The 13,934-nt window shown below is 64.4% G+C and overlaps 2 protein-coding genes across 2 annotated transcripts; one reads left to right on the top strand and one right to left on the bottom strand.

Annotated features, from left to right (window-relative positions):
- Positions 1–897: 897 nt before the first annotated feature.
- On the bottom strand, positions 898–5,770 carry SOX12 (SRY-box transcription factor 12). The gene is made up of 2 exons (XM_077187512.1): positions 5,428–5,770; positions 898–5,385 (listed from the first exon to the last, which is right to left on the bottom strand). The coding sequence occupies exon 2, from the start codon at positions 5,049–5,051 to the stop codon at positions 4,152–4,154; it is 900 nt and encodes a 299-aa protein (XP_077043627.1). The 5' UTR covers positions 5,052–5,385; positions 5,428–5,770; the 3' UTR covers positions 898–4,151.
- A 1,520-nt stretch (positions 5,771–7,290) lies between these two features.
- Positions 7,291–13,744, top strand: REM1 (RRAD and GEM like GTPase 1). The gene is made up of 4 exons (XM_077187513.1): positions 7,291–11,273; positions 11,425–11,507; positions 12,496–12,700; positions 12,882–13,744. Exons 1-4 carry the CDS (start codon positions 10,964–10,966, stop codon positions 13,157–13,159), a joined length of 876 nt encoding a protein of 291 aa, XP_077043628.1. The 5' UTR covers positions 7,291–10,963; the 3' UTR covers positions 13,160–13,744.
- The last annotated feature ends 190 nt before the right edge of the window (positions 13,745–13,934 follow it).

The following is a 13,934-nucleotide window of genomic DNA, read 5'->3' as shown; positions in this document are numbered from 1 at the left end:
GGGGTAGCCAAGAGGCCTCTGTCTCATGTGACTCAGAACCAGGCCAGTGGCAATGTGTGCGTGTGCCTGTGTGGGCCATGCTGGACACTAGACAAGAGCCCCATGTGGCCCTGACCTTACCAGAGTGATGGGGGCAGTGGTGATGGCCAGTGAGCTCTGACTTTGGCTGCCCCATGGTCCTCCCTGCTCCCAGCAGTGCCCCTGTGCAGAGAGGAATCCCATTGCCGGGGGCTGCAGTGACACCACACTGGAACGTTGCTGCCCCCGTGGTACCGCCCAGCCCCGGGCGGTGCTGGGGGCAGCCTGCAGACTTGGGGGGCCACCGTGGCATGGGCAACCCCTGCACTTCTCCCTCCCTTGGGGACAGCCCGGTTCCCAGCAGCGCCAGGGCAGCAGGAGGGGCTGGCAGTACCCGAGGATGCTCTGGGCTCCTCTTGTTGCCGTGGCAACAGCTGCGGTGAGACTGGGGGCGGGGGTCTGCGTGTGATGCAAGTGGCGCGTGACCCCGTGGCCCCCCCTGTGGGTCTGGATTAGCACCCCCGGTTCCCTCCCTCTCCAGTTCCCTCTTACCCTCGGTCCCCTCCCCTGGCTGAACGGAGTCGGGGGCGGCGCCGGGATTGCCCACACACACACTCGGGTGGGGCGAGGGGCTGCATGTGCACAGCACATACGTGCACATGCTCACACTGCTCCCAGGGACGCCCAGCCCACACTGATGGATGAGGGTGAACCTGCCCCCGGCAGGAGAGCCCGTAGGAACCGGGGCTCAGGGCGGGAACTGATATGCCTTGGAGCTGGATGCTGGCCATTGGGAATCCCACATCTCCCTGGAGACCTCACATAGCCCAAATTCCCCTGGGAGGAGTGAGGCAGCACAGAAGGAGCCAGAGCCTTGGAGAGCAGACCAACACACTTTATTCCATAATCACAACAGTCAGGATCATTGTTAGCCGAGGTTCTGCAGAGCAGGGGCCAGCCATGTCACACCCCCAAGACGGACCCAGATGGGGTCGTCACTGCCCCTCGGCTAAAATCCTGTTTCTCCAAGATAACAGACACAGGGACCCTTCACTAACACAACACTACAAAGGTGACCCCGAGCGCTGGCGCCCGTCCGCAGGCTGCGCCGGGGCCCCGCCAGCTCCGGGTACCCCCGGCCCACTCGGCCGCCGCCAGGGCAGCTGCTTCCTGAGAGAGGTTTGGTTTATTTTTATTATTTATTATTACTATTATTACTATTATTATTATTATTATTATTCGCTTTGTCTGGAGTGATGACGGGATGTCGCACGCGCACGCACACACGCTCGCACACGCACGCCAGCCAGCACCGGGCAGCGGGGGCGCAGCGGGAGGGGCCGCACGCTGGGGGGGGTCTCTAAGCACTACAACCACACGGCACAGAAAATCCACCACTGTCCACGACGGTTCTCCCTGACAAATACACCCGGCGAGACTCGAGGAGGGGGACAGGGGTGAGGACGGGGACAAAGCGGATGATGTTGTGCTTGCGGCCAGGGCAGGAGACCCCGGCACTGGCTCCGGTTCTGGCAGTGACCCAGAACCTGCTCCTGAGGAAATATTTCGCCTGACAGTCTGTGGAGGGATCACCCTGGCTCGAGGGTGATGCACAGCACGTAGGGGACCACTGGGACCCGTGTCCCCCCTAGGAACGGAAGCTGAGCCCTAAGCTGCAGGGTCAGCAAAGCACACGTGTGATGCGAGACCCTCAGTGTGGGCCTCAGGCCTTGCTGGTACCTGGGGGCTTTGGCTTCCCCATGGACAGGGATGGAGGGCAGGTGACTGTCAGCCTCAGCGCCCTCCCTGAGAAGCCCTGGCCACAGCACGGGGTGGCTGTGCACCCCAAGAAGGCACCGAGGTGCTGGGTGAGATCCGTGCGTGTTAGAGAGCTCTGGGGCCGCCGGACCCCACGGGAACCCCAAACCCGGCTCACACATGGGAGGCGGCTTCAGATGCTCCTGGAGCGGGGCTGCCCAGGGGGTGGGAAGGCAAAATCCCCCCGAGGCGGCGGTGAGGCGGGAGCAGGCTGCCAGAATCACGGCTGTCCCGGCGCTTATTTGGCTTTTCCACCTTTGGGGGCGGGACTGGATCCGGTGGGGGACGGCCGGGGAGGGAGGGGACGCAGAGAAGAGGACGCGCTCTATCCAGGGAACACGTGTCTGATGCGTGATGCCCGCCTGGCTCCGCAGGCTGGCACCCGCACGGGGGTACCGAAACACCGTGGCTAATGCCAACACACACGCACAGCTACCGCTACACACCGACACATCTACACTGCTGATGGTTGACCATCGCGGGGGGCCTCGAGGGGTCCCCAGGGTCTGGGCTGGGGGACATCAAGCATCCCTGCAAAGGGCCCAGGGACACACCTCTCCCTGCGCTGCAGTGCCCATCCCCACGGCTGAGCCAGGGCCACCAGCAGCTCCAGCAGCAGGGCCAGGCACCTACTCCGAGGCACCCTCAGGGGATGCCAGCACATGGGAGGGAGGGATGTCCTTCCCCTGGTCACGGCTCAGTCCAGCCTGACAGCAAGGGGCAGGCACGGGGTAGCCTGTGACTGGGGGAAACCGGCAGCCCCAAAACAGGGAGGCAGAGCCCCAAGCAGCGGGTGCTCTGCTGCTGCCAGCACCCCACTGGCAGGGAAGGATCCGAGGGGCCCCCACAAATCCAGAGTCCCTGGGGAATCGAGGTCGTGGGGGACTGCAGGGGCTGCTTCAAGCAGCGGTTGCTGCCGAGCCCAACCCATGACCACGTCCCCAGGGATGTGTGGGGTCCCCACCCAGCACAGCTGTACCAGAGCGCAGCCCCTGCCCCCCCAAGCACAGCCTGCGGCAGCTGCCGAGCCAGCACTGCAGCCACGTGCTCCCGGCAGTGGGAGGAGGCGGCTGTCGCAGGAAGGAGCCATTAGGAAAAGCAAGGAAAATCCCAGCTGGAGGAGCCGCTGCAGCAGCATCTTCCCTGCCAGCATCTCCCTGCTCTTGGCGTGGCCGGCAGCGGAGCCGAGCGGGGTGCTGTGTGGAGGAGCCCTGTGGCAGAGCATCACCCACACCCCACACACCCACCAGCACTGGCTGCAGCTGCCCTTGGACCAGTTTGGGTGGTTGCTTAAGGCAGATTTCCCACAGCTGCCCTTCGCTGCCACCCTGCCCCTCCATGCTGCTCCCTGCCATCCCGGCAGCACCAGGTGCCACGGCTGGGCACAGGGACACCCGTCTGGGCACAGTGACACCCGGCTCTGCCGGCCAAGGTCAGCCAGCCCACAGCAGGTCCTGCACGGGCACAGGCTCCAAGGTTAAAATGAGGGCTGGCTGCTTAGTGAAGGGCTGGTCCCCATACAGTTTTGGGGTGACTCCGGACAGGGGCTCCCTCGGTGGCACAGCTTTCCCTGCACAACTGCCTGGCGAGAGAAACAACACAGCCTCCCGCGCCCACGTGCTCGTCACGTGTGTGCAACTTCACTCTTCCCAAAGCGAGTGGCGGGGAGCACACGCCACAGGGAAGGAGTCGCTGCTGTGGGACACTGAACCCCCAAACCAGGGACCCCTCACAAAACAGGGAGTTGGGAAGGGACAGTTTGGCATGGCTCGGCATCCCTCCCCAAGGGCTGCAAAGAGGAAGAGGAGAAAATTGAAGCCATGCGTTCAATGCAGTCAAAAACCAAACGGAATCAGCCATTCTCCGAGGGATGGGGAAGGTGGGGCGGGCACCGAGAGCTGGGGTGGCGTGGATGCTCCTGCTTCCTGGAGAGCGGCAGGGCACACGGTGCTGGCACAGATGGGAGCGGCCGGGAGCAGCCATGGCTGTCAGCGCCGGGGCCGTGGGGGAAAGCGGCCGGGTGTGACAATGAAAACCCGATGAGATGCATTTCACGGGCAAGTAACCGCAGCGGGCGGCCATGCGTCCTGCGGGCACAAGGCGAGAGCCGGACAGACAGACGGATGGAGAATGGGTGTGTGCCAGGGGGTGGGGGGAGCAGGGGCTCTGCCTTCCAGCAGCTTCAAGGCAAAATACCTGATTCCTGCATGTAAACAGCTGGTTTCGGTTTGTTTGTTTTTTTTCCTGGGTTGTTTTTTGATATGACCTGATTGTGGGTGAAAATAAAAATGAGTGTTACCTGCAGAGCGTGGGACTCAGTAGGTAAAAACCAAGTCTGAGATGCTGGACATGAGCCAGTCCCCTGCTATCATCTCCGTCACCTCGGGCGTGCAATAGTCCGGGAACTCGAAGTGCGAGGAGCCTCCCCGCGAGTAGAGGTCGTGGTCCTTGTCGAAGACGGACCAGTCCAGGGCACCACAGGTGGCACTGGCAGGCGCCCGCCCGGGCATGATCCCCAGCAGCTCCTCCTCCAGCTCCTCGTCAGAGGAGCTGAAGGAAGAGGGAGGGGACCCAGCCGACATGGGAGAGGGGGACCCGCTCTCTGGGGATCTCCCTGGCTCCGGGCAGGGTGTGGTAGGGCTCAGGGGTGCAGGGGGCTCCTGGGGGCTCTGCTCCCCGTCGGGTGCCGAGTGCCAGGCAGCCGTGCCAGGCACCACAGGGCTGTCCTCAGCGAGCACCTCTGGTGCGGGCTCCTGCGGGGTGTCGGGGCCGGCGGGCAGCTTGGCGGGCTGCCTGCGGCTGGCAGAGACACGGCCCAACACCGAGGGCTTGATCTTCACTGGGAGCCGCGGGCGGGCTGCTCCGGTGCCCACTTTGCCCTTTTTCCGAGGCCGGTACTTGTAGTCGGGGTAGTCAGCCATGTGCTTGAGGCGCAGGCGCTCGGCCTCCCTGACAAAGGGGATCTTCTCGGAGTCGTGGAGGAGCTGCCAGCGCCGGCCCAGGCGCTTGGAGATCTCGGCGTTGTGCATGTCGGGCCACTGGTCCATGATCTTGCGGCGCTCGTGCTGGGACCACACCATGAAGGCGTTCATGGGCCGCTTGATGTGCCCGCTCGGCGTCTTGCACCAGGCGGGCTCGGTGTCACGGGCGGGCAGCGGGGCGCACGGCTCCCGCCGAGCCTCCGCGCCCCGGCCCCGCGGGCCGCGCTGCACCATCCCGGAGCCGGGTATCCCGCCGCCGCCTCCGCCTCTTCCTCCTCCCCTCCCGCCGTCGCCTCCCTGCCCGCCGCCGCCTCCCCGCCCGCCGCTACGCGCCGCGCCGCGCCGCCCCCATTGTGCGGAGCGGGCGGCGGCGGGGCGGGGCGCAGGCGGCCGCGACGGGGCCCGGGGGCGCACGGCGGGGCCGGCTCCGCCGGGGCGGCGGCCACGGAGATGCTCCGGAAGGGCCCCGGGATGGCCCGGTGGTCTCCGGCTCGGAGATGCTCTGCAGCGGTTCTGACCCGGAATGTTCTGCACCGGTCCGAGGATGCTCCGGAATGCTCTGTAGCACCTCGAGGATGCTCGGTACCGGTCTGAGGATGCTCTGTAGCACCTCGAGGATGCTCGGTACCGGTCTGAGGGTGCTCCGGGATGCTCTGTACCGTCTCGGGGATGCTCCACACCAACCCGGGGATGTTCGGCGCCGGTTCGAGGATGTTCCGGGATGCTCTGTAGCGGCTCGGGGATGCTGCACGCCGTGAGGGCTCCGCCCCGGGGCTGCTCCTCTCCCCGCCGCCCCGGTGATGCCACCCGGTTAAGTCGGCAGATGCTTCGGTCGGGAATGGTGTAGGGTGGTTGCGGCGGGTCCAGGTGCGGGTCGGGGGTGTGCGGGGGCGGTGCGGGCAGCCCGGGAGCCGCACGCCCCCCGGTGCCGCTCTTATAGACACGGCCGCCCCGCCCCCGCCGCCCCCGGTAAACACCGCCGCGCCGGGTCTGTCAATGGAGGGCCCCGCCCCCCGCCGCCCATTGGCTGCAGGACGGGGGGGCAGATCCCGCTCAGCCAATGGGCGCCCGCGGAGAGGGGTTGCTGGAGAGAATGGCAGGGCGGCACGCCCCGGTACCCCCGGTACCGCCCGGCTACCCGGCACGCCCCGGTACCCCGGTACTCCCCGGTACCCCCCCGCTAGACACGGCACTCCCCGCTACCCCCTGGTAACCGGGCACACCGATCCCCGATACTGCCCCCACAGCAACCCGGCAGCCCCCAGTACCCCGACCCGAGCAGCACAGAACCCACGGTGACACCCGGTACCTTCAGACAAGCATTCCGGTAGCCGGTACCTCTCTGTACTCCGGCTCCTGGCAGTAACCCGCTTCTCCCCCGGTTTAGGCACCCCGATGTCCCCGGTGACCCTGACATCCACACCCTCGGGAGCACCCACACCCCTCGCGGTTCGCCGGGAGCCTGTGCATGGGTGTGACCGGCCGGAACACCGAGTATCACCCCGGAATGCTGCGCTTGAACCCTGCCCTGCTGCCCCACCGGGCTCCCGGGACACCCACTGCTCCCGGTCATCCGGGCAGAGCCCCGGCCCGGAACAGTCCCCGGGCCGCTCACTAGGGCTGGCACCGCTCGGCGCCACGCGTTGTGGCAACACCGACGCCTTCGTGAACACGTCCCCGCCACCCCTTCCAGCGGTGTCTCCCCGTGGGTCGGCCCCCGGCCGGGACGGGAGCGCCGGGCGGGGAACGCGCAGCCCACGAGGCGGACACGCGGCTCCCCGGTGCCGCGGGTGGGGCCACGCCCCTCCCGGTCAGGCCCCGCCCCCTCCGCTGGGCGGCACCAATGGGGCAGCGGCGGCGGCGCTGTTGCCCCGGAGACCGCGGGCTGCCCGCCGGGGGCCGCGCCCATTGGCTGTCGCTGCCGCGCGCGGGCCCGCCGGGGGCCGCGCCCATTGGCTGCGCCGCCGCCGCCAGTTGCTGTGGTGACAGGGGACGGCGCGGGGCCGCGCCCGACCCGCCCGAGCACCGCCGCTCACCGGGCACCGCGGCTCACCGGGCACCGCGAGCTGTCCCCGTCCTGCACTCTGAGCGGGAACTGTGGCCTGTCCCGACCCTGCCGGCTGCCCCGACATTGAAGCCAGCCGGGACACCGGGGCCTGCGCTCCTGCCGGCCCGGCCCGCAGCCCCGGGCGCTGCCCACGCCGTCCCGGAGCCGCGCTGCGCGGGGAACACCGCACAGTTCTCCACCGCGGCTTTGCCTGCGGGCGGCGCTTCCCCGAGCCGTTCCCGCCCGGTATAGCCGGAGGTCATGCCCGGCACGGGTCACCCGCATGGCCCTGGCTCGGAGCACCTGCTCGGCCGCTCCCACACACCTCCGGTGTTCGCTGCTACTGCGCCGGCAGGACCGGCTGGGTGCGCATTAACGCGGAACGCCCGTGCCGTCGAGCAGCTCTGCGGGGTCGGAGGCGGCTGCCCATCCCCGTTGGTCCCGTACACCGGGCCCGCCTCTACCCGGGCTCCCCGCGACAGCCGTTCCTCTGCTCCCTCCCGGTCCCGGCCTCCCCTCAAGCAGCTCGGGGCCAGTCCCGCCGGGCTGCTCGGGCTGTCACAGCCGCCTCCATCCCGGACACGCAGACCCCGCCCGGTGGATCCCGTCCCGGTGATCCTGTCCCGGTGCGGTGCTGGGGCGGAGCCGGCAGGGGGCGTCCCTTCCGCCCGTTCCCGGGAACCCGGGCCCCGCCCGGCCCCGAGCCCGGCCGCTGTCGCCGCGGGGACGGGCTCGGATCACGGGGACACGGGGCATCCCCAGAGGACTCAGCGAAGAGGGGTTCCCGGAGAGCGATGGGGCCCGGGCGTCCCCGGAGGGCAGAGGGTGGTGAGGATCAGTGGGATGTAGGGGTGTCCCGGGAGGCACAGAAACTGCCAAATGGACAAAAGAGCGAGCCGGGAGGGGTTTCCATAGACCAGCAGCGGTATCACCCCTGCCACAGCCGACTAAATTCATTCCTCCATACTGCCCCTGGCTCCAGCTGGCTGCTGGAACACCACTGTGCTTCGCAGAGCCACTCCTGTGTGGAATGGCACCAGGCACGGTGACAGATTCCTCCGTGCTGCCAGTGCAAGCAGCAGCGCCTGAGGGTAAGGTCAGGGTTGGTGCAAGGGGACATTTCCCAGCTCTGAGGAATCAGCAGTGATTGCATTTCTCCCTGTGCAGAGGATGAAGGCAGTGGTGCAGACCTGCTGTCAGAACCGGCTGGACACAGAGAGGGCAGAACTCCAGGAAATAGAAAAAGCAATGGAAAATAATCTGGGAAGCTAGCTGCACACATCACTGTGAAATGAGTCTATACAGTCATGTTACCTTTGCTTTCCATCCTCGGCTAAAGACACCGTGTTGATCTTATAAATGTCAAACAATTCCATTTCTGAGAATGAATCCCATTTGCTCTGTGGGGATGATCTTCCCACCAGCCTGCCAGGAGGGAGAGAGCCCTGTGACACACGGCAACCTGTGCTCGGGGGGGTCTGCTCATGGCATCATTCCTTGCTGGTGTACCCCAACCCCTGCCCCCGGGTGCACACAGGGCTTATTTTTCATGAAAATCTCGCCCTGTTGGGCAGACACTCACCCCGCAGTGTAGCAGTGGTGTGGGTGTCAAGGGGGACTGCATCTCCTGCACCAGGATCTGGGTTTTAGCTGCAAGACAGGTATGGCTGTAGCTATGGAGGCACAAGCTGAAGGAGGAGAAAAGCCTGGAACATGTCAGGAGGGAGGAGGCGAGTGGCTGTTGTGATAGATTAGTGGAATTTCATTTTTTTTCTGTTTTAAAAAAAAATGATAAAAAAGGGGAATTAATTAGCCTCAGCAGCTGGTGGGGCTGGGGTTACTGAGGGTGGATGGGAGAAGAGTTAAAAATAGCAGGAAGGGCAAGTGGAAAGTTTCTGTAACATCACAAGTCAGGCATTTGGTGCTTACCCGCCCTGACAGGCGGGAGCCTGTGCCAGAGCCCTCTCCACCATCCTCAGCCCTTTCCCACTGACCTCCCGGCAACTTTTCACACGACATCACCAGCCCTTCGTTTTGCTAATTAACCCTTTGCTTCCGGACACTGGACTTGCGTCTTGAAAGAGCAAATTCAGCCACGAGTTGCTCATCCTGGGAATGTGAGGGTGCAGAGGAGCACAGTGCTCGTGCTGGCCCTCCCTGGGTCCCTGCGTGTCACTGGCGGCATGTGGAGCCCAGAAGAGCTGTGACCCCCTTGTATCCATTCCCATCTGTATTTCAGCTTCCCCTCCTTAAAAATCCTCCTGTTTCCAGAGGCCCTGGGTGGATTTTGCTGGTAGGTCTGAGCCCTATGCTGGGACACTCTGGATGCACAGTTTGTCCTCAGCTGAGACGGAGATGGATGAGGCAGCTCTGAGCAAGCCCAGCTTGCTGCACTTGTCCCCGCTGCGAGAAAGCAGATGTACCTGGCTGCTCCAACGGGCTTTCTCTGCTTCTGTTTGTCTTTCAGGGTTGACAATAAGAGCAGCTGGATTCATTCCTTCTCTCTCTCAGAGGCCCAGGAGTTGTGTCTGGCTCTGCTGCTCTGGGAAGGCTGGCAAGAGCTGAGCCTGCCCTACAGAGGGTGGTCTGAGGGTGGTGGAGCAGGGCTTGGGCTGGAACCGATTTTGGTGGTTGGCAGAGTGGTCAGTGACTGTGGCAGACCACGAGGCATGAGAAAATACTGCTGGGTTTACTGGGGGTCAGGTTTGGCTCTGGTTTACACTAAACAGGAGCTGGGCACTACCCTCACCTGCTTTAAAAGGATTTCTCTCTTCCCCTAGCTGCTTGCATGATCCTGGATCCCAGAACAAGCATTTGGGCTGACCCCACTGAAAGCCAGTGCAGGACTCTGGGGACATAGAGAGGGTGGCACAGCTGACACAAGGCAGGCTTCCCTCTAGCCACATTGTGCCCCCTGATGACAGGACTGCCACACGGGGAATGGGACACCTCTGAGTACAGTCCATCTGAGCAGCCAACCTGCTCCTGCTTCTGCTCCTCCTGTACCCAAACAGCCAAAGCACAGAGGCTCATTCCCCTCTGTGCTTTCCCCTCCTACCTCTCCTCTCTCTCAGGTATGTACTGGGTACCAAGCACTCCCACCAAGGAGGGACACTCATCTGATGCCAGCCCAGAGCCTGGAGCAGCCAGGCTTGGATGAGGTGCCAAGCTGACTCCATTGCCTTCAGCCCATCTTCCCCCCAGTCCTGCTCAGCACCTTGGGCATTTGCAGATGTGGTTTTATGGCACAATAAAGGTGTTACTGTCACTCCTGCCCTCCCCGTTGCTGTGCTCTGATCATGAGGGATGTCCTGGGACCATCCCTGGTGCCATGAGGCTCTGCCAACATATCCCAGTGTGGGTGGACTGGTGACCCAGTGTAGGGTCAGAACAGTGCCCACACTGGGACACTTTGGACAGTGCTGCCAGTGTGCAGGATCTACAGACAGGTTCAAATCAAAACAGTTCCTGCTATTGCCTGTGCCAGGAGACCTCCAGCCTTGTACTCGATCACTGCATCTTGAAGACGGAGCTGCACAGCCGGGCTCTGGGCTTCTAGGTCCTGAAAAAGCACATCTTCCCCTGGGCAGGGCAGGACCGGACCGGACCGGGCTCGGCTCACTCCTTCCTTGACAGAACTGAGCCTGGGGTGGCGAGACCAGGGCCGGGAACCGGGTTGATGCAGCTCCACGCAGGCCCGGAGCGTGGTGGAGCCCCCGCCCGCGGAGGCGCATCCCGCAGCATCCCGATGTAACCCTTCTCCCCATGACCGAGGCACGGCTCCCGGGGGAATTCGCCGTTCCCCGGCACCGCAAGCCCCGAGGGGACCTCGGGGACCGGGACAGGGCGGCCGGGCCGGACCGAGGCCAGCGCGGGCGGATGTGCCCGGCGTGGGAGGGGTCGGAGCGGCGAGGGGCTCCACCTCCCGGGGCTTAAAGCCCGGAGCGGACGGGGGTGCGGGAAAGTTGTGCCCGCGTTGCCATCGGCTCGGAGCGGCTCCAGGAGCGGCAGCGGCGCGGTCGGGGCTGCCGGGCGCGGGTGCCCTTCGGGGCGACAACCCCCCGCCCACCCTACAGCCCCCCTGCCCTCGGTGCTGGTGATGACCCTGAACACGCAGCCCGGGAGCAGGAGCCCGCTGCGGCGGAGGGCCAGCACCCCGCTCCCGCGGCCGGGGGGCTCCGGGGCCGCCTCGCGGAGTGAGCCCTTTCACCCCCAGCTCGGCCACACCGCCTCCGAGCCGGGCGGCAGGGCCCCCCGCGGCAGCCTGTGCCCCGACTCCGCGGGCTCCCCCAGGCTCAGGGAGCCCCGGTACCGAGTGGTGCTGCTGGGGGACCCCGGCGTGGGGAAGACCAGCCTGGTCAACCTCTTCGCCGGCGTCCAGGAGAGGGACTCGCTGGACCAGCACGGAGGTGGGTGTCTGCTGGGGGGATCTGCTGCAGGGTCACCTGCGGGGCATCCCGTGGCCCCGTGATGGGACAAAGCCATGTGCGAGGCGGAGGAGCCCCGGACCCTGCTGGGAAGCGCGGCTTTGACCGAGCTCTCCCTCCCGGTGTCCCGCAGGGGTCGCGTACGAGCGCAGGCTGACCGTGGATGGCGAGGAGACCACGCTGCTGGTGCTGGACACCTGGGAGTCAGAGCAGCGGGTACGGCGGGGCTGGGTGCTGGGGAGAGCTGGGCGAGCCACGATGTGCCCGGGGGACATTGCATGGGCACAAGTGCTGTCTTGGGGCCTCTGAGCGCTTTGAAGGGCAACCTGGGCCCCCCCTGTCCGTTTCTGGGGCTCTCCACCTTGGAGCACAGGATACACACTGGGCAAGACAGGCTGGGGTCACATCTCTGCACAGCTCTGTGCCCACCCTCCCGGTGGGTGCTCCCCATATTCTCACTGGTGTGGGTTCTTATATGATAACCCACTTCAAAATGCATGGAAATGTTTGGGAATGGGGCTGAAAGATCCAACTGGGTAAATCCACGAGTCGGTATTGCCAGCCAGAACACTTTAACAGACAGAACAATGCACCCAAGAGCCTGGCATGGGGCATTCCTCATGCCCAGAACATGAGGTATCTCCTGGGCAGAAATACCAGTGCTGCTGTCACTGCCTCCCTCCAAACACCTCCCTCCTTCCCTTCCTGCCAGGGCCCTGCATTCCTGTAGGTGCCACCCGGGAGTGGGAACAGCGTCAGTGCCAAGCTGTGGACAGGGGTGCAGCACCCACATGGACTGAGCTGTTTGGCACTTACCTGCACTGCCCAGAGGTGCCCCAGCACTGTGACACCCCGACAATGGCCCATTTTTTTCGGCTATGGCTTATTCCCACACTGCCCAGCACTGCCAGGGTGCAGCACCCACCACACTGTTCCAGGGCATTCCCAGGGGATTCAGCCTCACCTCCCCCCACCAAAGCTGAGCCCACAGCTCCAGTTTGTTGTTGATAGAGAGGAAACCTCCCAAACACTCCCCTCAAAATCAAGAGTGTTTAATCTGCATTTAATTAATAGGGTAACACACCTATTCACCACAGTGTGGGGGCTGGTGGGGCGTGCCCCATCAGTGCCAGGGTGCTCTGCTGTCCCCTGGAAGTGGTCATGGCCACAGATTGGTGACATCTCGTTCCCTGTGTGGTGACAGGATGAGGAGAGCCAGCGGCGCAGCCACTGCCTGCAGATAGGGAATGCCTACATCATCGTTTACTCTGTCACTGACCGGGACAGCTTCGAGAGCGCCTCGGAGCTGCGCATCCACCTGCGCCGGGCACGCCAGGCTGAGGACATCCCCATCATCCTGGTGGGGAACAAAACTGACCTGGTGCGCTGCCGGGAGGTGTCTGAGGAAGGTGAGTAGGGGGTGAAGGCTCTGGTGGAGACCTCCTGAGGGGGCTCCGTGCCCAGCTGCTTCCCCTGCATCTGTCCCCTTGTCCCTGGACGTGCAGCTGCTGTCGTGCATGTGGCAGTGCCTGTCCCACAGCACCTGAGGTGCCAGCAGGACTGTACCCTCTCCCTGCCCTTCCCTTGCAGAGGGCCAGGCCTGTGCTGCTGTCTTTGACTGCAAGTTCATTGAGACGTCGGCGGCTCTGCAGCACAATGTGGACGAGCTCTTCGAGGGGGTGGTGCGGCAGATCCGCCTCCGCCAAGGGGGCAAAAAGTCCCACCTGCACCCCCCGCCCGGCCAGAAGCACAAGGAGAGCCTCGCCAGCAGAGCCCGGCACTTCCTCGACAGGCTGGTGGCCAGGAACAGCAGCAAAGTGGCCCTCAAAGTCCGCTCCAAGTCCTGCCATGACCTGTCTGTGCTCTGAGAGCCACGCTCCTGTCCCTCCCCACGCGCCGGCTGGGACTCTGCTCTCTGCCAGCAGTGTGGCCAGTGGCTCTGTGCAGAGCTCAGACTGGGCTGCAGTGATGCTGAGCACATGGAGCTGTTTTCACTGGTGCTGAGGGATGTGAAGGTGCTCTGGATCCGGCCATTCCCTCCAGGAGAGGGGATAAGTGGGATCAGGTCCGTGGAGTGGAGGATGGGATGGGTTCCTGCACTTGGAGTGGTGAGGTTTTTGATCACAGCTGCTCCTGCAGAGCCAGAGGTGAGGGGTGGCTGTGCCCCAGAGCTGGGCTGGAGGCTACCAGGAGTGTGGCAGGTCCCACTGGCAGTGCTGTCCTTCACAGGGCAGCAGGGACTGGCAAGGGCACCGGGCATTGTCCACCTTGGATGGCCTGGAGCCTGGCTGGGAAGAGGGGGCAGGGGAGCACCAGCGGCATCACCTGGCACCCTGACCCTGCTGTGCCAGGGCTCTGTGCCATGTCTCACTGGCACCAGTGTCTTTCTGTGCTCTCTCTGTACTGGTGTGATGGGAAAACCCTTGATCTGCAGAATAAACCACATCAGGGAGGTGCTGTTCTCTGCTGGGTCCCTGCCCTGGGGAGCCGCATCCCAGAGCCACAGGGTCAGATTGAAGCTCTGTTCCTCGCCCATGCCAGGGCTGAGGATCTGCTTCCTGCTCTGGCAGGCCTTGGCTGGCTCCTCCATTAGCTGGAGCATCTTGGGGCAGGGAGAGCCTCTGTCCAGGGTTTCCTCCACCT

Source organism: Agelaius phoeniceus, chromosome 17, assembly GCF_051311805.1.
Source record: "Agelaius phoeniceus isolate bAgePho1 chromosome 17, bAgePho1.hap1, whole genome shotgun sequence".
NCBI lineage: Eukaryota > Metazoa > Chordata > Aves > Passeriformes > Icteridae > Agelaius > Agelaius phoeniceus.
This window is presented reverse-complemented; position numbering and strand designations above follow the sequence as displayed.